Here is a 25,338-nt window from a genome sequence, read left to right on the forward strand (position 1 = left end):
CCAGGCTCTCCTCAAGGGTGATTTTGTCTCAGCCACAGACTTCTTCCACATTTGCAAACTAAGTATTTATTGTCCTAGGAGATTCTTTAAGACCTGTATGTCCCAGAGCTTCCAAAGCTTTTTTGTCAGCAATTTGATTTCCTTGGAAAGACAGACTTTCTATTTTTATTTTCTATGGTCATTCTATTTCCACATTCAGAGCCCTACAAAACAATGCAGGTGTATTGTATTTATCCTACACCTACAACAAACACTCTTCAAAAATGTATGATTAAAATTAATGTTATTTAAAATTCCTTCTTAATTGCTTTTAGGAACTACTCCCTCCAGAATTATACCAAGTAGAAAATAACATTGCTTTTTAAGATTTTGGACCTTAAGCATTTATTCCTTGGCTAGCACTTGATAAAGTAGTAACTTCTAAATTACTGCAGCATCACTAACAGGAAGTTACTAACACAATGCAAAAAAAATCAGGCCTATATAATTTTAAAACATGCACTTCAAATATAACTTCACTATTTCCACGTTACTTAATGCTAGCTACAAAATAGCTGATGTGATAATCCCAGTGAGTAGTTTTCACTCTACTGCTTGTCCCTGTCTCTCCAGCAATGCCAGTGTTTTGAATCATGCTGGCGGTGTTACTCAGTATTTCCCATTTCTCCTTACAAAAAGGAAACATGATTCTGTTAAAACCCGAATTTGGAATTTTAAAGAATAAAATATGAAGATTAAGAAGTTAGAGGATGCTCAGCTGAGGAAGATTACACACACACACTCAACTGCTCTCAGATTGTTATGGGATTTTGTTTACTCTTCCCCCCCCCCCCCCCCCCCAAAAAAAAGATTAATCTGATTGTCCTCTCCTGCCCAGTACCTCCCACATAAGCCAACATGTGTACTGGACACATTTTCTTTGACTGTATTATTTAAGATTGAAGAAAACTGCAGTTGCAAACAACAGGAAACAGCTTTTACAGCAGTGCTACAGGTAAGGTCATTGACAAGTACTGAAATGCAGCTGTCTACACTGAAATTGATGTTTATAATAATAGAAATTCTTTAACCCTTTTTTTCCTACCATTTAATTTTTGGTGGGTTTGTCTATCTTCTCTTGATTTCAGATAGCTAATGCTTAAGAGGTACTAATAATTTTGGGCTTGTCACCTTCCACTCTAGAAAGTATCTAGTGAACAAAACTAAAAAACAACTGGAATTAATGATTCTTAAATGTTCCTAAGGCTGGAAGCATGGCTGCAGGTAATACACCCACTCATTCAGTATACATTACTACATTACATGGAACTTCCCAGGCAAAATACTTGGCAAGAAGTCATTACAAATATACAGCATTATTACCAAAGCACTTTAGATATACTGAATCTCTACTCTTTTATTACAAACTGACAATCACCCTTGAGAATGAAGATGTTAGGGGAGGGAGAGCAGACATGCATCCTAATTAGCTCACACTGTGATTACACAGTGCTCTGCACCACAGAATCCCAGCGGTGACAGCCGTTGAACTCTACTGTGACGTAACCACCTCCAGCAGAACCACTCGGACAATACAGGTGCCCCGACACAGACTGGGCAGAAAGGCACCATCTACTCTAGTCCTGAGTCTGGAAAGCTCAACCAGAGTGAACACAAAAAGCACACAGCCATGTTAGTCAAGTTAGTAAGCCCGGCAGAGAGACGACTGCTACCTCAGACTCAGCACATTAACATAACCGAGCATCTCCTGAAGCAGAGCTGACTCGCTCAGAGCCTACACAGAACAGACAGGCCCTGTCCACAGCCAGCGTGCAAAGTTCTTCTGAATACAATTAACGAATCTGTAAATGTTTTGCAATATACTTGATATAAGAAGCGCATGCAACTTTACAGTAAGATGACTAAACTCTGAAGGATGGTCTCCCCACCCACCGTTGGTTTTTTTTTTACTAGTTCGTCTCTAAAAAGATGTTTTCAAAGAAATCAAGTATGTAATTTTGGAGTTTTCTCGTTTTCCTTTTCCAAATACTTAAAATAAAAGATCAGACATCCTTAAAAACAAGTAGGTCTCAGGTAATTGCTACTGTATTTTTCTCTAATTCCTTTGCTTTCTTTTCTTCCTCCTCTTTATCTATAAACATTTTAATTGAGATGTCCTTAATTTTTTTGTAACTGAAACAATTCTATAACATGAGGCTTTAGTACAGTATAAAATAAGGAATACATCACAATCAAATTTACAGTGTTATCCTTCTACATAAAAATTTCAGTTAGCAGGTAGTTTATTGGATCAACATGCAGTCACTTTTAAGAGGTATTACTTTGATAATTTAGTAAGTTCAACAAAATTGACCCATCCACTACACTCTCATGAATGACACTTGGTAAACTAAGGCATACATAACCATCATAGGCAGATCAGCAAGTTTTTGGTTTTTTTCAGAGATGTAAGATATTTATATATGTTTGTTAACAGTCACAGTCAAACTACAACTTAATTCATGAAGACAGCAGCGATTTGGTGAAAGTGTAAGAATCTAAGTCATTAAAGATTTCCATATGAACCTGACTTGTACAAACACTGTAAACATGATTTCATGTTCATTACTGTACTAAAACTATGTGTTATCTAATTCTATTTGTCTAAAGCAGAATTGATAAGGACATCAAGGAGAACATTTATAGATAAAGTGGGACTGGGGGAAGGAAAGCCAGAAAAGAATTGTGGAAAAGAAAAACCCACATACCTGAGACCTACATAAGTAATTCCTCAGGATTCCCCTTTCCTTTAAAGTTAAGAACCTGAAAAAAAAGTTTGAAAGTTTAAAACTTCAGTTCTTTACATCCAAGTTCTACATTAGAGACGAAATAGTAATTAAATAGACTTAACTGATTAGGCTGTCTCAAAGGTTTTACTACATTTGAGTGTCATTCCTCCCACATATTCCTAAAGATGAAGGAAATAAGAGGATGAAAGAATATTTAGGGTAAATAATATGATAAATCACTGAAAGCTACTCCCTTTCAGGAGACAGCTGCTCCACATTATTGCATTGTATTGCACTGCATATTGGAGTCTGATGCAGGGGAAACAATGCAAGACTTTATAACAAAACAAAATACTCAAATTTTGAACTGAATCAAAGCACTAAAGCATGAAGGTTCACATTTACTACTGGGCAGAAAAGTGTTTCAGTTCTTTTGTTCTTTTTTTCTTAATGTACTTTCTTCAGTATTTTATCTACAGAGGAATATTCAACACCTATCACAGAACAAAGCCCTTAAAATAATGCAGGCACACGAAGAGTATCAGTTAACAATGATAATAGGTCCTAGTACTTTCTGGTTATTTAAATCTGAAAAAGACATACTGAAGATGTAAGTAATACTCAACTACCTGTCCTTTAGGCCAGATTTCTAACTACATTGCCACAGTAAGTAAAATCAAAATCCCACAGGAGTATAGAAGAGTAAGAAAAAAATGACTAAGTTTTCATACACAGCAGAAAAGCTTAGTGTTATTGTAACAGCAACATGATTCTCCATGCACTCATCACCACTCTTTTTTCATTAAAACAGGAGTACTAAATCCCTTTGAAAGACAGTTATTTCTCCCATGCTGAAAAGCATATGTTCTCCCACACCAAAATCCTGATTGTCACAAGAGATGATGCCTTGCACCAAATCAATAGTAACACCTTTTAAAACAAACAAAAAACCCCCTCCAAATCTGCTTTACACTGGAATTCAAATACATGAGAAGAACTTTCATTTTATACAAATATAAAATCTTGATCTACTTTCTAACTCTGAGGGGAGTATGAATTCAATAAAAGCATGGTAGTAAAACCAAAACAAAACGCCACCAGAAGAAAAACCAGCCAATCAAACAAAAAGGTAAGATTGCAAGTTACACCACAACAGAGTTGAGCCTTTTGACACATCCGCCTGATGCAGTACATCACATCACACAATCCAAATTTTAAGCAATTTTAAAAATGTGTAACAGTGAAAACCCTGTCAGAGTCAATCCTGATCTTTACATAAAATCTAACAAAATATGCAGAACAGAATGCAATGACTTTGATTACAGTTTTTACGAATACCAAAAAGTTCTCCATAATGTAACTTTGCTGGCAGAGGACATGAGTTCACAGGCCAAAATTATTCCCTCCTAGTTAAGACCTGATGTAATTCTGCATCAAGAGGAACAAGAAGTTCCTCAAAATTAACTCCAAACCTGTCCTAGAAATCTAAAAGGTACCTTCACTTTTACCATAATCTCTTTTCAACCAAAACAATCAAACCACAACTTAAGTGACTGTCCCCCAAACAACTCTGGATCAAAGCATTACCACCCTTTTCACAGCACAGGCTTCTCAAATCAAGAACCTCTTCAGAGGAAGAACAGATCCCATTCAGGAACCTTAACCTGCTCCTGCTCCACATGGTAATGATCTGCTCCTTTGTGAATGACAAGATGAAAAATACAGCACAAAATAGACTTGAGTCAATGCTCACAGCTGAGGAAAGATGGAAAATGGGAGAGCATTTATTCTTTATTACAGAAATCTATGCCCCCACAATGTGTAGTTTTACACTATGGTGCAAAATTTGAGGTACAATTCCAAATTCCTCTTAATGCATTGCTTAAGATTTTCAAACCCAAAAGGTTTACCTTCTTGCAATCAATTATTAACAATGTTAAACTTTTTCCTAGTACAAAACAGTGAATACTATTATAACAAGAACAATTAAAAAAGACCCTATCCTACATACTGGTCAAGAGACTTATCTGATGCATTTCTTTCCAGCGGTAAAGTTCTGCCAGACAAGACCCTTAAGAACAATTGAATGAATATGTAAGTGTCAGTTATGAGAGAATGCCTCTTTAAACAAACAACAACAACAACAAAAAATCAATGTACAGGACAGCAATCTTTAGATAAAGTTCCAGTAGTACCTCTGAATGGTGCCCTACACTTCCATTCTCAGACCCAGAGTGCTGTTCGTTTCCTTCATCTTCAACATCAGATCCTGAATCTCGTTCATCTTGCACTGGAGTAGCTCCACCATCATCTACTCCGAAGTTAAGAAAAGAAAAGCAACACTCAGTGACATCTCCCCGTGTTTAGAAGAGCACTGACAGGGGTGATCAACAGGGAGCCAGGCAGCGCTACAGTCAGACTCGAGTTCTGACTGCACTGACACAGACACGGAGGGTACCTACCGGGCAGGTTCGGCACAAACCCACCACACACATCCCAGAAGAGACCACTGAGCTACTCACAGCATGCACGCACCGACTGACACACTCCGCAAGACACCGAACTCATGATCAGGCGGCGGCTGCGCCGCGATCGCGCCAACGGCCCGGCCCGGCCCCGCCACTGTCACCCCAGAGCCCCGGCGGCGGCCGCTGACCACGGCCGGGGCAGAGGCGGCCCGGCCCGACCCCGCACACCCTCCGGCCGAGCCGCGGCCCCGGGCACGCCGCCGCCGCTACGTGACACCGCGGGGCAGGAGAACGGCCCCGGCAGGCGGGAGGCGGCCAAGGCACGGCGATCCCCGCGGGCCCCGCCGTGCCCACCGCCCTCCCTCACAGGGCCCCGCGCCCCGGGCGTCCCTCCCGCGGGGGACGCTCCCGCACCGCTACCTGACTGGTCCCCGCCGTAGTACTCGCCCTCCATGGCGGTGGCACCGGCCGCGCCTCCCCGCCGAGGCCCCGCGGGCTGGCGGCGGGGCCAAGCCCCCAGCGCAGCGCTCGCCACTAGGGCCCGCCGCCTCCCGGCACCGCCGCCTCCCGCCGCGCACAGGCCCAAAATGGCGCCTCTGCCCCGAACGGCCGGCACCCGCCCCGCGCGTGCGCTACGAACGGCCGCCCCCTTCCCCCCGCGAGGGGCGGCTCTCGCGAGGCTTCAGGGGCGCGGCCGCCAGGGGGCGCGGCGCGCGGGGCCGCGGCCGTTACCCGCCCCGCCGCAGTTACCCGCCCCGCCGCCCGCGCTGAGGCGGTTCCAGCCGCCGCCCGTTCGGCGGAGCTGAGCTGGGGTGGCAGTGAGGGGAAACTAGAGGCTGGTCGCTGCTGCCGTACGCAGGCCGACTGAACTGCAGCGAGGTAGAAAACGGTGGGGGTTTTGCCCCCTCCCGAAACGTTTTCCTGCAGTTTTTGGTAAAAAATAGTTTGGTTTGAGCTTGAGAACTGAAGTGCTGAGGAAATTGAAGGAGCGCTTGAGGGAAAAAAGGCTAGTTGGAGCCCTTCCATCAACATGGGAAACGAACAGCTGTACGGAAGTGTAAAATGGTGGTTATTTTAATAAAGATGTTTTCTTGTCTGAGGTGTGTGAGAACTTCCAAGAGACAAAACCCCAGGCAACGCCTGATGCCTGCTTAAACCCCCAGCCCTGAGCTACACCAGTGACCCAGCATCTCCCTTCTGCCCAAGGCACAGCAGTAAAAATGCCTCCTACACTGACAAAGGATGGGACATCGAGAGCCTCATCTACTGCCTTGAATAGAAAAGATTTCGCCGTTTAAGTGATAACTGAATTTATCAGCTCCCTTCAAATCCAGTTAGCAAGAATTAGTGTGAATCTCTACAAGGAGGCAGCAACCCCAGTTTTCAGGCACAGGTACGCACGTGGGCTCTGGATGCCGTGGTGGGGGTCAACAATTTTTATGTCACAGCTGGCCCAAGAGGGGACCCGCGGCTAGCTGTGGAAACGGGACTAGTTGTCTCAGCAAATTTAGGTCTGCCTGTCCTAGCTGAAGCTGCAGTTCAAACCAGTTCATGTGTGGGTGGTTCTCCAGATTTAGCCTTCAGCATTGACTGAAAGTTAGCCTTGAACTCCCCTGTAACTGCTGAGTTCTGGAGTGAACACGGGGGCGGAACGACCTCTTGCTTTTTTCAGGAATTGTTGTGTTCTCTTTTAGCAACCTCTATCCTCTGAACAGTTGCACTATTCAGTTATTTGGCACACCTATGGTATGTCAGTAGAGGCTTACTAGAGATGACTTCTGTCATTGAGGCATTGTTTAAAATGGAAAGCTTAATAAATGCATGCAGTGCTGGTCACCTGCCTCTCTTCTTCTTCTGTGACGAACAAAACATCTTCATTTTCTAAGGGGGTACAGGTTAATGTGACGGGCAGAAAACTGTTGAGGCAGTGTCATTTGGCATATTTCTAAGCAACGGTGATTTTTATAATCCTACACGCTATGCTTCTGTTCAGGGACATCGCACTTTAGCAAGTTGGGGACTCTGAGCAAAATGAGTCATTATTTCTTCTGCGCCAGAGGCACTTTAGAATGAATGGCAGAGTGGTTAAGCCATTAACTAAAACTTACACTCCAGCAGCAAGCACAATTACAATGCAGAGAGTTCAGTGAACCATGTTACATACAGCTGAACTCTCTGAATTGAGTTATTACTTAACATCTACAGTGTTTCACTTCGAAGCAGAAATTGGCAGTGGCGTCAGGTGTTTCTTGGATACAATCCTATATTCTTAGTAAATAATGCAGAAACCTTTTTTTTTTTTTTTTAACCCTGAAAGCAGCATACACAAAACATGCAGATAATGTCTCTTTGTAGCTCCAGAGGTTGTTTCCAGATAGCCGCAAAGGTCCCTTAGTGATCCTCAGGACCACATGTAATGGTATCGCGTCCTTCTTTCCTGCTCCTAGATGACTTTTATGGCTTCTAGCTCTTTGCACTGTGTGGTTTCACTTTGACCTTTTCTGGAAGGAGCAGGTGTGTGCCAGTATGTGATGGGCAGCTCCCATTGTTTCACTTATCTGACTTCCATAAAGAAATGTAATGGCTTTCTACAGCTGACTAAACAGAAGGCAGCATGAAAAATTTAATGTGACTCATTACAACACAGTAAATAAAGTTCTCTGAGGCCAAAGCACTAAGGTAGGAAATAACAAGTCGGGAGTAATGTAACAGAAAATAACGGGCAAGGGGAAACATAAATAGAAACTAACAAAAAATAAGATTGCAGAATGTGTACTGAGGTACCTGGAAATTGCACCAACGTGCCTAGAAAACACAAAAGTCTATCACATATTAAAGTTCCAAGCAGGATCAGAGTACAATGGTAGTATTCCTTGGAAATCCATGATTTCTAAATATGTGTCATGTTCTGCAGTGATAACAAGCCACTGTCCCGAATTCCAGCTGTGCTGAAGCTGCATTGATGAGAGAATAGATAATTTCTGCATTTACTGAAAGTGGAAGGAGGCACAGAGGTTCCTTCCTAACAGTTATGAACTCCTATCTTTCTGCAACAAAACCTCCCAACCCCGAGCCTAGCGCTGTGACACGCCACGTGCACCACACAGCAGAGGGTGCGCCTGTGTCTTAACCTCACCTCAGCAGTGCTGAATAACTGGGCACCAATTCTGACAACTGTTCTGCAGGTAAGGTGTGTGTGCGCACTTGCATGCACGCTTGCATGCACACGTCTTTGTCCCTCATACGCGAGAACTTGGCACTTAGCGGCCTGTAACATACTCCTGTAATACCATCTTGGCTGCATCCCAAAAGGAAGGATGGAGTGACACAGACCATAATGGGATTGCACGGTAGGGGAGCATGACCTGCCTTCTAGCAAGCAGAGTAAGCAGCACCCACTTGGCGTGTGTGAAGGTGTGTAATGACACAGATCCCTGAGCCCCACCACTGCACCTCTGTACATCATGAACTGGCTGGAATGAAATAAGCCTTTCCCTGAGGGATAGAATGCTCAAGACAACCAAGGGATGCACTTGGAAATCCTTTACTGGTATGTATTTCTTATTTAGTTTGCTTTGTTCCTGCAGTGAGCCTTTCAGAGTTAACAGACATCAGTGACTTAAAGCTACAAATCTGCTTAGAGGAAGGGAAGGAGGTTAGTGTAGACAGAAGGGTTTCTGAATTAAGAGTTTAGATTGCAAATTGTTATATCCAGTCTGCCTCCCTTCAGAAACCTCAGGGAAAAAAAATAGTTTAACATAAAATGATGCTTGGCATCTAGGACTTGGTAATGCAGAAATGATGAGGCCACTTTGATTTAGCTGGAGAGAAAATGTGAGAGGTAGTGGCCATGTGCAAATTAAACCCTTTGATCCTGACATCAATCTCTTAATTAGGAAGCTGTCAGGAAGAAGCAATTTTGTTAACACGTCTATCCAGACAGACCTATTGCTCTGAACAACAGCAGGATTAAATTCACCAGGGATTATCCAATTTTAATTTATTGCATTTCTCAATGCATTATTCGTCAGCGTAGACCTTACTACAAATTACCCCTAATTACAATTACAAATGTGTCTGTGCCTAGCACAGTCCCTCACCAACCTCTGTCTTCAGCAGTAAACAAGAGTTGCTCACTCCTGGCGAGCTCCTGCCTTTCCCCGTTCGCACAGCTCAGTGAATTCCCAAACTGGAGCTACCCCTGCTCACTCAGGCACTTCTCTGAAGAAGCCTTTAGCAAGCCGCCTGCTCATTTCTCATTAGGTACATGTGCTTTACAAAGCATCTAGGCTGCTTCTGCTTGGTATGTCAAGTCTCTGCTCTTTCAGCTTATGTTTTCTGGCTCTTTGAGTATGTTTACACTTAACTGTGGAAATCCATCTCCCTTCCAACACATATTTCAGCCACACAATGAGTTGTGCTTTTCTTTCAGACTGTCTTGAGTTCCCTATGTTTCCGTCTCATGCAGTTAATATAATGTACTAGGACAGAAATACTGTACTTCTGTCTGAAATAGCACCCCCACTGCATCTTGATCACAAGCATTAAAAATTTATATATTTTTAGGATGAGATTCTCTGCCCCAAAACATGATCAGTTTGGAATTTAAGCAGGTATGTTTCATTTGCTGAAGAAATATGCATGGCATTTTTTCCCCTACAGTCTAATTACACAAAAAGCTTCAGTACTTCAATTTATTTGTCAATATTTGACCTTCATCTAATAAAATCAGTACTTGAAATTTTGTTAACCACATATAGCACATAGACTTCTTCTAAAAACGGTTGTATCAGAAGTAAGTCTGCTAAAGAACTTTGAGGCAAAATCCTTGAGTGAGAATGATTGGCCCAGTTAGAAACTTTCAGAAAGCTCTCATCTCTTTCTTGTGGTTTCCTGCCTCTCTCTAAGTCTCCAAGCCCTGAAGGGCCTGTGCTCTATTTCTGCACATGTCTTCATTACTGCTGTAAAACTTAAACAGAAGCCTCAGGTAAGAAGGCTAATACTAAAACACAAATGTGTAACGAGGATAAACACACATTACTCCCAACTATTTATTGCCGTGCTTGAATGCTTACCTCCGATTTGGATATGGAACTACAGCAGGACCCCCAGGAATCTGTTGTCGACATGGAGGCTTTTTGTTGTCTTTCTCATCATACAGTGCAGCTACATTGAACCTAGGAAGCAAGAAAACAAGAATTAAGGTATTAGCTATACTAGCTCACGTTTACAATTATTGCACGTTTTCACTTGCATGATTAATAAAGGGCATACAGGGACTGAAGTTTAAGGTTCACCCAGGCAAGAATTACCCTTCCTGCTTACTGGATGTGCCTGACTTGGAGATTACATATATGCTGAACTGGGAGCAAAGTCCTGTAATAAATAACCATGCTTCAGTCATTTCCTCCTTTGTGCAGCAGGGAACTGGCACTTGGTGAGGGATCCCTTAATGGCACCATTGCCAGTTTCACCTTCCTTTTCTTTCTTTCTCCAATGCTTATGAAAAAGAGGGAACTAAGCTGCAGAAACCAGACAGTGAAGATTTCTTCTGGAGAGGTAACATCCTGTGGGGTGCAATTTGCTTTACGGTGCCACGTTACTTTGTAAAGAGAAGCAACAGAGAGCACCAGGCGTTGTCAGAATGCTGCCATTCAAGCAGGTGGGGGGGTGGCCACTTACGACTTAACTGGGGATAAGCATTTTAAATGTTGCAACTCTTTATCCCGGGATTATATGGGATCTCCTCCCTACATGTCCATTCTTGGCTGCCATCATAGGCTGGATCCAGACCTGCCTGTATCTTTGCTGTGATGCAGTATGGCTCTGCTTCGTGTTTGCACTACCACTCCCTCTTTGTTCTGGGTAGACATTTCTGCTCTGTTGCAGTATTCGGGTTTCCGGCACAGGTGAAGAAGTATCTGCCAGTTGTGAGTCACTGCAGCTGACCATGGCCCATCTTTGGCCTGTGTTTCCTGAGTGTTAGGCTTCTGTACCACCTTGCATCGCTCGTAGTAACAGGTCATCACACTGTTGAAGTTAATACGCAGATCCTGTTCCCGAGCCCTGAATAAGAACATGAGAACTTCACCATAAGAGTAACTGATTATGAAAGACAGAAGTTCTTTCCTGAGAGAATGTAAAAAACCAACAGAATAAAAACAAGCTGCCAGAACGAATGCATTAATGTTGCATTGCTACATTTTTGTAGATGTTGTGCTACAAAATTGAGAATTGTCTTAGTTACAGATGAGCTCTGAAGAAAAATCAATTCTTAATATAGTCAGCAGTTGTGTTAGGGACACAGCCCTAGCAGTTTCTCCATGTGCCAGCTTTTGTTATTAAGTGTGACATTCTACTTCTCACCTTGTTATTGGATCACCTATGTGAAAATAATGTTTAAAATTCCTGCTTTAAAATGTGTGTTAGCGTTGGACTTCCACATCGGCAGTCTGTCATCTCTTGAAGTTTCTGGGTTGGTTTTTTTTCACTTTGGGAATGGCAATACATTTTGTAACTTTGGAAATTAGTTATTTTCAGCATATTTTATGATAAATTTCAAGTGGTAAAATGTTCTGGGCTTGCCTAGAAACCCTGTTCAGTTGGGGCTACTGTATAGCCCTTTACAGTCACAAAGAGGGCACAAAGATCACGGAGCTTGTCAAGCACTTCCTAGTTTCCATTTTGCTATCCTAACAGCCCTCTTTATGGTTAAGACATTGGTGTAACCCACAACGGTGGCATTATCTTGCATACAGGAGTACAATTGCTCCTTCTGTTTAGTCTGAAGAAAAGGCTGTTTATGCACTCATCAATTTTAAATAAGACCGTGATTTATGAAACCTATTTATACCTTCTCAAATAACATAGGTAAAAATTTCCTGCTATAGGAAAGCAAGTGATAAAATGAGCCCTAATTCTCTCCCTGCAATGTTTTCTTTTAACATTGAAGTTTCTTAAAACAAGAGGGAGAAAACAATGGAAACCCTGAACTTCACCTTGAGGGTGTTTTTTTAATGGAAATCTTCATTTTTCAAGAGCATGAACATCCACAAATAAATTAGTGACTTGAAACACTTTTTTGATAATTTAGTTGCAAAGTTCTAAACCTCAGAAACTTGTATAGCTCCACCATAAAATGAAGACAAACAATAAAATTATTTACATGATTCAATCAGAAAAGTGATGAAATCTGAGTGCCTTTCAAAAATAAATACAATTCATGTTACACGGAATTGTAAATAGTTATCCAAAATTTTAAACATATGGTTTTAAAGCCATTACACAATAGAAGACATCTCAAGGATTTCAGTGAAATTATCGATGAAGTATCCCATTAAATGCTAATATTAATGGTACTGCAAACTGGGATTTTGATGATAATCTGCACAGCACAGGTAGAAAATGGAACTTCCTTGTTTTGCTCAAACTTACCAGAGAACTGTCCAAAACCTAGGCAAGCACAATTTAGGGCCAGAATAAAACAACTTCTCAAAAGGCTATGAAACGAGAAATTTAGATTCATGTGTCAAGATAAAACCAGAACAGGTGTCTCTCTTTTTCATAGGGAATGTTCTGAGAGATCATGGACTTGCCTGGAATAAGTGATAAAGATCATTTTCTGGTCCTGTAGTGTCCACTCGTCTTGTAAAGTGGCTTCCAAGCAGCTTGCCATCAAACGGGAGTGTGCAGAAGGGATGCAGATGGTTCAATACGTCTTCATTGAGCATGACTTGTAAAATGTGTTTGAGATAAAATGCTAAGAAAACATCATTGATAATAGGTTATAAAAGGGTAAAAATAGAATTACTTTTTGGTCCAAGGCTAGCATTTTATGGAGCATTTTGGTTATTGCAAGCATTTCATTCTTCTTATCAGCTCTGAGCTGAGCCTTTTCTCTGGGTGTGCTGGAACAATGGATAGAGGGAGAGATCCTTTAGAGACATGGAGGGAGCAGAATGGGTCACACAGCTGTGAGAAGTTTGTGAACATGAGCCTGTGGAAACCTGGGCTAATAACTGGCATCTGCTGCACACAGCAACTACTAGAATCACAAGTTACTCAACAGCCTTAGTGTGCAGGCATCACTCTTGCTAGTAGGAAGAGATAACAGGGAAAAAACACCTGTCTGGAACTCTGGAAACATTTAAAGGGAACTTAGCAAAGAGTCTGCCTGTGATTTCCCACACACAGTAAGACATCAGCAGCCTTCCCGCTGTAGCAAGAGTCAGAGCCAGCAAATCATACGTGGTCCTGGAGTCACTCCAAAATGCAGCTGCAGTAGCCTATGGGACAGGAAGCAGCTTCTGAAGACTTTGGTTCCATGGTTATTCCAAGGATCACAGCCTAAACAGCATCATCCCTTAACCAACACACTAGTGTAGATTCCTGGCCACCAATCTTTTCACTGTTACGCTCTTGATAGTGAGCTCCCAAAATTATTGTGCTTCTCTCCGGTTCCTTATTTTGCTGCTCATGTCTTCATTGCAGCCCTTCCCATTCCAGCCAAGGAAGATGATATCTAAACCTCCATTTCTATATAGCGGTAGGTTCGAGCTGTGAGGGTCTGAGGGAACTGAGCAGCTCAGGAAAGTATGAATTAAATCTGTGTCACTGGGCTGGCTGCTCCTAGGAACTGAACTGCTCGGTCAATGGACCAGCCAAAGGTAACTCTATTGTGCATCGAATAACATTGCATTGCGAAGTCTTTTTATTTGTGAGCCAAACTTGAAGTTCAGCCAATAAATGTGCCTAGCATTTTACTGAGGGAACAATTTGGTATGAAAATGTGCACAGTGACCTCTTCAGGGTTGAGAGCATCTCCAGGCTTACATAGTAGAACTCACAGCAGACCCACCACCACAGTGCTGCAGGTTCTTTGCTTTGGGTAGATGGTTCCATTGTTTCTGCATTGGGTGTAGCTTATTATCATCTCCTCTGCTTTAACAAAACCCATATTATTTTAAGGCATTTTGCTGTTATTTTTTACAAGGAAACATCTCAAAGAAACCCCATTTTTTGTTCTGATCAAAGCTGGAGCCCTTTACTGGCCTAACCTTATGTTCTTCTTGGCACTGCAGGTTGCATACCATGATCTGAAGCATAATGGTGGTTTTCAGAAAGGTAAGTCCTATTCTTTGCTGTGATTTACTGATTAGCCCAAGGCCCAAAGAGGAGAAAATTACCTTAACATCATGGTTCAACTCAAAAGAGAAAGTAGCAATAACCCAATATCAACCAGGTATGAAATAATGCCGTCCTAGACTAGTGGTGCAGAGGTGCTGGGCCCAGCCTGGCTGTGCTCATGCTGAGCTGTGAACTCTGTCACAAGGTGTGGCACTGAAACTGCACAGGCTACCTCTGGAGTGTTAGTCAACACAAGTTAGTCTGTAACATCATCCATAACTTGTGCAGTGTTTATAGATGCTTTACACTACAGTTCTTTGCTTTTATGTATGCTAAAATGTAAACCTGTGAAGTATTTTGAGAGGAAAAAGACATAATCTTCAAGGAAAAACCTTGAAACTTTGACAGCAAATGCTACAGTCTGTAACAGAAGTTGTATGCAAACCCCTCAGCTATAAACCAGTTTGTACCCACTGAAGATCTGACCTACAGCTTTGTTCAGTTTTCCTTCCAGCCGATACAGCAAAGCTTTCTGTTTGAATCCATATTCGTGTCTGGACCAAGAGAAGGTATTCCCGGGGGCTTGGAGCAGGGAACTATAACCAGGACAGTAGTGCAGGCGACACCAAGATGCTGCTTATTTCTAGGAAAGGGCAGCTGTAGCTCACACCTTCCTCTGATGACAGCAGAGCAGCTCTTGGTTGCTTGCCCTGCTGAGAGGCAGGATGTTGTCATGCCTCTACAAATGTGAAGAGATGAATAAAGAGTGCTTTTTTTTTTCCAAAGAGAGATCGTGGACGCACTTACATTTCTAAGTTATTTCAGCTATAGCAGAAAGAATAGATATCGATGAATGCTTGCAACAGAACCCTCTACATTTCCAGGCATCTAGTCTGTATATCCGTTTGTTTCTTTTTCTTTTTCCTGGTAATGTCTATGTTTCCAAGCATCTCTTCTGAGAGAATACCGTAGCTAGCGTGAGGCTGCCAAGGCACTTTACCAGCACTCACTGTGCCCCCGCCAGTCTCAGGGAGGTAGTGGAGCTGAGTATTTGCTGTCCTTGTAAAAGGTGTTGCCTCATTTCCTCCTGTGAGACAACTGGGTTTGATGGCTTGTCCAAAGTCATGTTCCAAGACAACTGTGGAGCTGGGAGTAGAACTCAGAGCTATATACTAATATATACTAATACTATAACCATTGGACTGTACTGCCTGCAAGCAGTAAGAACTTCGCCAACTAAACGCTGCTAAAGAGATCAAATCACTAAAAAATTAAGACAAAGAAATGTATGCCTGTAAGCTACATGATGTCAAGTATATCACTGTACTTGACAACAGCTTTTCTTCTCCTCAGGGTGATCATGTGTGGCTGGACACTCAACCAAACAGTGAATTTAATGTCCCTATTGGGGCAGTTGTGAAGGACTCTGACTCAGGACGGATCTTGCTGGAGGATGACGAAGGCAAGGTGGGCTATGCTATAACTTTCTATAAAAGATGAACATAAAATTTAAAAGTACAAATTACATAAGAATGGCCTTATTGGGCCAGACCATCTAACCAAATGGTCTGACTTTGTCTGGTAAGATATACTGAAAGAAAGAATATAAAAGTAAGGCTAGTATAGGGTGATACCCTAATATTTCCAGGTCCCAGCACTATGAAGACTTAGAGCTTCCTGAGCTAGAGGTTATATCTATGTAGTTAAGAAAAGGAAAAAGACAGGCTCCAATCTCTAAATCTGATGGAGCTTTAGGTGAAATCAAGATCCCACTAAAGTCGATGGGGTTTCATCCCTACCTCATACAATGTAGTGGCTGTGGTGACCCGATAGAGCTGCGCTCTGAACAGCGCTAAATTTGGTGATGTCCAGAACCCACCTGAACCGCTTCATCCAGTGTTTTAAATCAACTGGTCCTGGGGAGCAGCAATCCAGTAATTTCTGTAGTTCAGTCAACTGTTTGTTAGAATATGCTTTTTTGAGCATGGATTACACTGAAACTCACTGTGGTCTAACATGGTTCTCCTTTGTTTGCCTCTGAGCAACAGCACAACACGTTAAAGCTGATGCCTTGTCTTTTTCAGGAACATTGGATCACAGCTCGGAACATGCACATGGTGCGCCTGATGCACCCCTCCTCTGTCCAGGGGGTGGAAGACATGATCCGCCTTGGCGATCTCCATGAAGCAGGCATGGTGCACAACCTCCTCATCCGCCACCAGGAGCACAAAATCTATGTGAGTGCCAAGGGCAGCAGGCATAGCAATTTCGGGAACAACCTCTGCTACACATTTCACAATGACCTGAGCAGCCTGCAAGCCTTTCATACATGGGGGCCCCTCTGCTTCCCTTGCTGAGTGAGGCTGCCAAGGAGACACAACATAGTGGTTTTCTCTTTTTCATTTGAGTACTTTGGCTGTGAAGAAGACAGCTAATAGTCTCTAAAACCACAGAGCTGTGCATAGGTAGTGACCTTGCTTACTTACTCCTAGAGGGACCATTTCCACCAGCCACCGACAGCTAAATCCAGCCCATGTTACAGCTTAGTGCTGCTATTACCTGCAGCTGCGACACAGGATCAGTCTAGCACACAGTGACATGATTTAGATCCAGTTCAAGTCAATGTTTACTTGATTTTGTAAAATATGGATATTTAGGATACCTGGTTTCATTTCTTGTCTGTTACAGGTTTTATCTGTGACTGAGCAATTCCTTACTTCCCAGTTTGTAATATGATAATAATATTGTTTTTTCCATGCTTTGCCTCCTATGTTACCTACACTGTAGGAGAGGAGATGCCTCTTACATCACAGATGTGCTGATGTTTAGTGTAAACAAGGACTAGTTTTATAGTTATAATTACCAAGATGTGTGTATAGACCTGTTATACTAGACTCTAGCAGTTGTCTTATGTAGAAGTTCTTGAACAATATTATTGCATTTCCACAGCCTTCAACAGCCTCTGTCATTTCAATGGTGCTGTTGTTTACAAATGACTGCATGAATAACACAACCATAACTTTGCCCGTTAGCAAAGTTCTGCTACATTTGCACTAGAACACAAAAGCAGCTTAACAAAACACTACAAAACAGCTTATGATAACACAAAAAAATGCCAGGTAAAATTGGACTTTTTGGTGTTGCGGCTTAAGCCAGTGAACTGAGCTGTGATTTGGCAAGGAGATTACAGCTAGCATTCTTCCTTTTGCAAAAACCTCCATATCCTGGAATATTTAATAGCAGCTTATAGCGTGTAACCATGCTGTCAGTCTCACCTAAGTGCTGCTATGGATCTCCCAGGCTTCCTTCCTGCCTCTTCTTAGATTTATACTGCAAGTGGCTTTGGTTGTATTCTTGTTTGCCGGTTTGCTGCTAGAGGTAACACTCGTAATTGTTTTTCAGACTTACACAGGATCAATCTTGGTAGCAGTGAATCCATACCAGCTGCTGCCCCTCTACACAGTCGATCAGATCAGACTGTACTGTAACAGGAGGATTGGAGAGCTACCACCTCATGTCTTCGCCATTGCAGACAACTGTTATTTCAATATGAAGAGGAATAAGAGAGACCAGTGCTGTGTGATCAGGTGACTGGACTTAGAGAGGACCAGTAGCAGAAACCAAGTCTGCATGTATTTGAGGACCTTTGTGGACACAGGAGACCTTCCAGATGGAAGGGCACAGATAAGACTAGAGTCAACAGGAGGGAAGTATTTTCTCCCCTGCTACTTCTTTTTCAGTTATGTCTGCAAAAGGCAGAACATGAACAAGGGTTTTCTGAAGGCAAATGTTCTCCCCCAGAATCTTTGAATGTTATGATATATTCTGCCCACGGTCACTACATACAGAAACACAAAATATGAGCCTGTGTGATGTAAGGCTATCTTTTATCTTGGGGACATGATACTTATATTACATATATTTTCTGAGAATAGAGATTTCCTGGAGAGAAACAACCTCTGCTAAAGCTGGAGGCAAGCTTTCTTCATCCTAGAAACACAAAATATGTATCCATTCTCTGTTAATCATCACTGTGAAGAACCAGATAGTCTCACTGCGATAACATCTGATTATAGTTGAGGCAACTCAGGTGATGTGCTAAGACTAGCACTGAAAATGGGTAATGCATTAAAGAAGAAAAGCAAGCGGTCGTTTAATTTGCACTGGTACAGAATGTCTTCCATGGATTGGCTTGTTTTTAATCAGTGGGAGAATTTAGTCCTCAATTTAAGTCTAAAAAAGAGCTTAAATTTTATTAGATAAGATGATGAAAGACTAAAATTCTCCAGCCGTGCATGAAAAACGGTCTGATCTGCCATTCACAGGGTAAATATACGTGGGATTTATTTTTTTTTTAAACTTGGTCTGCCATTTTGCCACCCTAGCCAAAAAAAGAAGAAAGGAAACCTGTAATGATCTTGTTTCTTACTGCAGTGGAGAATCTGGAGCTGGGAAGACTGAAAGCACAAAGCTAATACTACAATTCTTGGCAGCTGTCAGTGGCCAGCATTCCTGGATAGAGCAGCAAATCCTAGAGGCCAACCCCATTCTGGAAGGTGTGTTACTTAACCAACAGGCTTGATTTACCACCCTTATCTCAAGATTTTTGTATCAGTATAAAAAATTCAGAAACAGATCTTTGAACCATTGTATCTGCATAACTGCTAAAACCCCTGAAACACTGGTGATGCAGGGTAGAAGTTCTCTGCCATGAAGTCCACAGCAGCTCCCATGCTGTAGGAGGGCCTGCCATCATAGTATGTGACCTGGAACTTCTGGGAGCACAGGAGTCCTTGGGAATGCAGAACCCAAAGTAAACACCCCTGGTTTTGCATTTGCAATAGATAGTGACAAAGTGACTGGCCAAGCATGGATGTATCTATAGGGGAGCTCCCTGAGACACCCATCTGTCTTTGTAGAGGGATCAAATGTGTTCCCAGTAAATCCTTCTGGAGGTTTTCAGACTTGCCCAGCTCTCTTAGCTGGCCAGATATAGGCCACATTTGGATCATTTGAATGTATCTTTTAGGACCCAGTTATGTGGATGCACAGTGTGCCTGCCTCTCTCTTTAGGAGGCAGCCTGAGAGCAGATACTCTTCAGTGCTTGTCAGCAATGTAATTTGGCACACATAAAATACTGGCAGCAAAAAAGAAGGGCATAAAAAATAGACTTGATCTTCATTAACTGCAATAATCTAGATATTATCTCTGTCCCTTGCTCATCAGCTTTTGGAAATGCCAAGACAATTCGAAATGACAATTCAAGCCGCTTTGGGAAATACATTGATATTCACTTCAACCAGAACGGTGTGATAGAAGGAGCCCGGATAGAACAGTTTCTTCTGGAGAAGTCCCGGGTTTGCCGGCAGGTGAGGGCACTGGCAGATGCACGTTCTGCCTGCTCCTGTGTTACAAGCTTATGCTGACAAGGCTGTCCATTGGCCTATTTCTTTCTTCTAGGCTCCAGAGGAGAGGAACTATCACATTTTCTACTGCATGCTAATGGGGATGAATACAGAGCAGAAAAAGATGCTGAATCTGGGCACTGCTTCAGAGTACACCTACCTTACTATGGTAATAGTCTCTGCTTTCTTCTCCATTATTCCTCTGCCACTTGCTTCTCCCAGTGAGCAATTACAATCAACAGGAGCTGCAGACGGGTAGTTCCCAAATATGAACTGTCCTATCCTTAGAGTACCAGAAGCAGTAACACCAAAAGTGCTGTGAGCTTCACTTTCAGAGACTTACTGCCATGTCTGCCAATGGGAGGCAGCTTGTGGCAGTTCAAAGCTTTCTATCAAAGTCAGACTTCAGAAATGTAAAGGACATCTTAAAGCAGGTGGGAAATATCCCTCACTTTCGCAGGCACTCATATTTCAGATGAACACAAGGGATCTCACGTGAGGGAGAATACTAATCAGGTATGTATACTGTAGGGGAAAATGAATAAGCAGAAATAGTGCCAAGAATCCTAGTCCTTGTATCTGATAAGTCTTATATACATAATGCAGGAAGCTGGCATTCAATCTAACCTCCAACAGCTGATGTTAATGTCCATGTCTGGGTTTATGTTGCTGTAGTGGCAGGAGCGGGATGTTCACAGGTGAGATTTTTGAAAATAGCTAGTTGGTTGATTTAGGGCATGAAAACTTCTGTGAAAATCCTGTTCTTTAGCCTGTGCAGATATCTCATATTAAATATGTCAGCTGGTTTGATTTGGGCTGTTCTGTAGCTGTGGAAAAAATGAGGCCTCTGCTGAAGTTAATGGGAGCTGAGCATCTAGTTTCAGAGGAAAATAAATCAAACCTATAAAGCTGTTTCTGGAGTCTCAAAAGCAAAAAATATTAAGGATGCTGGAGATTTTTTCAAATGTAATGTTTTCAGAATAGTAGTGCTCTTGCAGCAAGAGTTGATGAGTAAAATTCACACATTGGCCATTCCATAAAATGTCTGAAGTTCCCTGGGTCAGCAGTAGGGCAGTATAATACAGAGACAGAATTAGATTAAAGGAGAACATATCCATGGTTTAGTTCAGGTCAGCTGTTGGCACAAGCTGGCATGTTTACATGCTGTAAATGGAAATGTCTAGGAATACTTCACTTTTGTAATCATCACACTGTATTGTTGGAAATAGCAGGAATAAAAAAGGCATTTTCCCATCTCCCTTAGGGCTGAAAATAGTTTCTACCAGGAAGCATCCTAGGACCTGCTGTGCAGTCTATATTGAACGTTCCTCTAATGCTGCCTCAGATGCTTCCATCTGCCTTCCACTAGAACCTAACATTCTTATTCTGAGAGTTGCCTTCTGGTACTGATCCAATCCTACTTGCTTTGATTTGGGATTAGGGCTCTTAATTAATAGAATCACTGAATGGTTTGGATTGGAAGGGACCTTAAAGATCATCTAATCCCACCCCCCCTGCCACGGGCAGGGACACCTTCCACCAGCCCAGGTTGCTCCCAGCCCCGTCCAGCCTGGCCTTGGGCACTGCCAGGGATGGGGCACCCACAGCTGCTCTGGGCAGCCTGGGCCAGTGTCATTGTCCAATTGTTCATTGACAAGCAGAGAGAGGAAACGAAAGCAGCAGACCTGGCCTTGTAATTATAGGTAACCTTGTCAAAGTTTTCTGTCTTCTGTGCTGCAGAGCAGCCTTCCCCTCAGCTTTTCCCTCTGGCTTCCCCAGCACTCAGTCTAGCCCTGGAGAAGTACATTATTTAGTGCTCTACTAATGGGTTCTTCTTGAGAGTAGGGGAAAGAAACAGCCATGGGAAGAGCATCTAGAATGTCTAAATATGCTTTTACCTTGCATCTTACAGCAAGTGGCTCACCAGGTATCCACACTGTGCACAAGGGTTTGTCAGCTGCAGGTCTTTTCATCGTGTGGGGACCGAAAGGGTTCTCCTTACCTGAGGGTATGGTGTCTTGCAGGGCAACTGCATGTCCTGCGATGGACGGAATGATGCAAAGGATTATGCCCACATCCGCTCAGCTATGAAGATCCTCATGTTCTCAGATTCTGAGCACTGGGACATCAGCAAGCTGCTGGCTGCCATCCTGCACTTAGGGAATGTAGAGTTTGAAGGTAAACTCAGCATTGTCTGTGTTGGCTTTTCCTCAGACTCGTAAAGGCCTAAAGGTGCCACCTGCTTCCACCTATACAGATGAGGTTGTACTGCTCTGCCCTGTAAAAACAGCTGAACAGGGTTGGAAGGGCAGGCAGATAAGCACCATGAACATCTGATTTGTGAAAACCACTGTCTTGTGTTTTGGAAAACATCATCTTACTACTATTTTGTCATGCCATCAGGTTTCCATGGCAATAAATGGGCCCTTATCACCCAAACTGAAACAACAGATAATATAATGCCATGTTACATTTGCTGATTGTAGTGCTATGCAAGCCAGGGGACACAGGAGCAGCTGAGCAATGTTTGCTGTGGAGATGACAGCAGCCATCCTCCTGGCTAGGCCTGGTGAACACTCACCTGCGTTAAGTGCACTGCTGGTATGGCTGGGCACACAGGGTGAGATGCCCACCAGAGGGATGCCAGCAGCTCTCACATTTTGCAGAAGGACCCCTCACTTGGTGATACAGAGGGCCCAGTACAGTGATGCTGGCTGGATTCTTTGGAGTAATGCTGGCTGCTAAAATGAGGGGTTTCCTTCATTTCCCTTTGTGTCTAAACTTCCCACAAGCTAGATAAATGGTAAAAAACATATTTAGAAACCCATTTTCTGAAGTCAGATACCACTTCCCCACATCCCAAATAGCTACTTTTAAAATGAATAACCTTGTCAGCTTTGCTACTATTTTTAGCCTGATGTTCTGGAGTTGTGATAGCCCAATACAGCCCAGGGTTCCGAGGTGAAATCAGGACTCTCCTTAGTAAAATCATCAAACCTGGGAGTCTCAAAAGAAAAAGTACTGCCTTGCCACATTCCCAGAGCTACAGGGTTACATAAATATGGCTGCAATAACAGCACAGCTCCCTGCCATAGCAGAAATGATTCACCCTGAGATTGACTGTTTCCTCATTGTAGCGGCTGTGTACGACAACTTGGACTGCTCTGATGTGATGGACTCACCACACTTTTCAATTGCAACCAAATTGCTCGAGGTAATGGGCTCTCATCTTCTCCTACTAGTACTTTTCCTCAGTCTTGTTCCCTGACCACACTGACAAAGCATGTGTCTGCGGAGTGGTTTTGTGTGGGTGTGCCTATAACAATGGGCACGTCCTCGTCTTCCTGTTGACGTTCAAGTGATGCTGTTGCAGATGTCTCTCTGAGCTGGGAGATCTTTAACTGGGACAGCAGGCTGCCGGTGAATGCTGCTGGACAGGCAGTTTGTCACGGCCCTCTTCCTGAGACAGACTTTGCTGGATCTCCTTTAGCCACCTGGAATGACCAGGTTGCCATGACTGTTCTTCCAGGTGGACTCCAGTGAACTCCAGAACAGCCTCACAAACCTCTCCATCATTGTCCGAGGAGAAAGCGTGTCCAGGCCTCTGAACATAGTTCAAGCCGCAGATGGGAGGGATGCCTTTGTGAAGGTACCAGTGCTTACATTTTCTCTGCTTTAAGATTGGGGACGCTTTTGGAGCTGTCTGTCTTCCTGGTTAAGGAGCCTTACGTGGGCAAACAACCACCCAGAGAGCTCCAGTCCCTTGTAGTTTTCAGGCATAGTTTGACAGCATTGTAGCAGCATGGTAGCAAGCAGTAAGCTATGTCCAAAGACCATAACGATGGGCTCTAATTCCTCTTTAATTTTTTCTCAGGGTATATATGGACGGATTTTCCTGTGGATAGTGAACAAGATCAATTCAGCCATTTTCAACCCAACTTCTCAAAAGTCTAAAACCAGACGTCAGTCCATTGGACTGTTGGACATTTTTGGGTTTGAAAACTTCAGCAACAACAGGTAGGAGGCTCTAGATTAATTTCCACTGGGAATCTGAAAAGCAGCTGATGTAAAGGGAAAGAATAAAAAACCGAACAGACACATATTCTTTCATTATCGTTCTGATTCTCAGAAAAGCAGTGAAATTTCCGTCACTGAATTTTCCCAGCAATAATCATGCACAGATTCCATTTTTCTTCAGACATGGTCATGTTTCTGCTTCATTCCCTAACCTGCAATTTGGTGCAGCCATTGCGCATGTCTATTCCAAAACTTCAGGAATTTTCTCAGAGGAGATGCCCATGAAGCTGCTATGAGCAGGCAGCCAGTACGTGAAGATATAGTATGTCCCATGTCTCTGTACCAAACTTTCTTGTTCCATAGCATTTTTACCATGTCTCTTGGGATACATTTTGCATATAGTACAAAGGAGGCCATGTTGTGTTTCCCATTTCAGCTCATGCTTCCATCTTGCTCGGTGTTATCCCATCCCTTTTTTGAGCTGCTTCTTATCTCTGCTCTTAAGGACAGGTTGGCAAAATACCTGGTCAGTATACCGTTGTCTCACTGCTGCCTCTTCTACTGGTGGTTTCAGTCCCAAAACACCATTTCTGTTTACCCTTCTCTATGGGGGCAGCAATTCTCTCAGTTGTATGATACCATATCATCAGTACTCCACAAACCATCAGCACATATTCTGCAGTCTTTTCCAATCCATTTCAACTGATGCATGTTGCTTGCTTTCTACAAGATAATATTCCTCACTGACTTTTGGAACATAGTCTACGATCTGTTTAGCCCATCTCCTATCTTTTGAGTGCTCTCCTATTATTTTATGCTGTTCCCTAAGTCTGCAATTCATATGGGGCCTCACTGTGGTGAGCTCTCTACAGGCACACACAGCGTGCCACAGCAATTACCAGGTAATGACAGTCAGGTGCAACATTAAGGAGTAACTAACAAAAGAAGTCATAGTGCCAGTGCAAGTAAAAGCACGTCACACACTCATAGAGTCAAGCTACTTTCACAGGTATATGTTCCCCTTAATCTCTACAGTTTCTTGAAATGCATACAACATCTTTCCTTCCTTACTCAGCAAAACTCAATCACCACTTGGCTCATTTCTGCTTATCTGTATTGGAGCAGAAGATACATCTTTTATATCGCTAAGATTGGCAACAGGCAGTGGTGGTGATCATTAACGCTGTGCAATATAGCAGGAGTCTATCTAGATATGTATTTAATACAGAGAACAAAGAAATACCGTAAAGCAGTGCAGCACTAGCCAAGGATGACCATGGTTCCCATCTTGTCCCCCACCAGCTTTGAGCAGCTCTGCATTAACATTGCCAATGAGCACCTTCAACAGTTCTTCGTGCACCATGTCTTCAAGCTGGAGCAGGAGGAATACCTTGCCGAGCACATTGTCTGGAATAACATCGACTTCGCTGATAACCGCCAGGCTCTGGAAGTGATTGCACTCAAGCCCATGAATATCATCTCTCTCATTGATGAAGAGAGCAAGTTCCCAAAGGTAAATTTCTGGTTTCACTTGTAATGCCTGGCTTTGCACA

General features: G+C 42.9%; 3 protein-coding genes across 13 annotated transcripts in view; 2 read left to right on the forward strand and 1 right to left on the reverse strand.

Moving 5' to 3' along the window:
* Positions 1-2,162, forward strand: part of LOC119156689 (coagulation factor IX-like) — a 26,304-nt gene extending 24,142 nt beyond the window's left edge. For all 5 annotated transcript variants that reach the window (XM_037406872.1, XM_037406871.1, XM_037406870.1 and 2 more), the window contains exon 10: positions 2,152-2,162. The gene's annotated coding sequence lies outside the window, so the exon portion shown is untranslated. The remainder of the gene's footprint in view (positions 1-2,151) is intronic.
* IWS1 (interacts with SUPT6H, CTD assembly factor 1) overlaps positions 1-5,841 on the reverse strand; it is a 17,141-nt gene extending 11,300 nt beyond the window's left edge. For 3 of the 5 annotated variants that reach the window (XM_037406866.1, XM_037406864.1, XM_037406865.1), the window contains exons 1-2: positions 5,657-5,841; positions 4,964-5,079 (exon numbers count right to left, since the gene is read on the reverse strand). In XM_037406866.1, coding sequence (XP_037262763.1) covers positions 4,964-5,079; positions 5,657-5,690 — 150 coding nt within the window. In that variant the 5' untranslated portion in view covers positions 5,691-5,841. Of the gene's footprint in view, positions 1-2,747; positions 2,803-2,890; positions 2,948-4,963; positions 5,080-5,656 lie in introns of those variants that run through there. The other 2 variants (XM_037406867.1, XM_037406868.1) reach the window with 2 other exon arrangements.
* Positions 5,842-8,087: 2,246 nt separating this feature from the next.
* MYO7B (myosin VIIB) overlaps positions 8,088-25,338 on the forward strand; it is a 55,902-nt gene continuing 38,651 nt past the window's right edge. For 2 of the 3 annotated variants that reach the window (XM_037406845.1, XM_037406847.1), the window contains exons 1-13: positions 8,088-8,786; positions 14,317-14,359; positions 15,716-15,829; positions 16,447-16,599; positions 17,765-17,949; positions 18,797-18,918; positions 19,590-19,732; positions 19,824-19,937; positions 21,793-21,946; positions 22,906-22,982; positions 23,298-23,417; positions 23,643-23,785; positions 25,088-25,298. In XM_037406845.1, the coding sequence (XP_037262742.1) occupies positions 14,342-14,359; positions 15,716-15,829; positions 16,447-16,599; positions 17,765-17,949; positions 18,797-18,918; positions 19,590-19,732; positions 19,824-19,937; positions 21,793-21,946; positions 22,906-22,982; positions 23,298-23,417; positions 23,643-23,785; positions 25,088-25,298 (1,554 nt within the window). In that variant the 5' untranslated portion in view covers positions 8,088-8,786; positions 14,317-14,341. Of the gene's footprint in view, positions 8,787-10,574; positions 10,796-14,316; positions 14,360-15,715; positions 15,830-16,446; positions 16,600-17,764; positions 17,950-18,796; positions 18,919-19,589; positions 19,733-19,823; positions 19,938-21,792; positions 21,947-22,905; positions 22,983-23,297; positions 23,418-23,642; positions 23,786-25,087; positions 25,299-25,338 lie in introns of those variants that run through there. The other variant, XM_037406846.1, reaches the window with a different exon arrangement.

Source organism: Falco rusticolus, chromosome 13 (genome assembly GCF_015220075.1).
Source record: "Falco rusticolus isolate bFalRus1 chromosome 13, bFalRus1.pri, whole genome shotgun sequence".
NCBI lineage: Eukaryota > Metazoa > Chordata > Aves > Falconiformes > Falconidae > Falco > Falco rusticolus.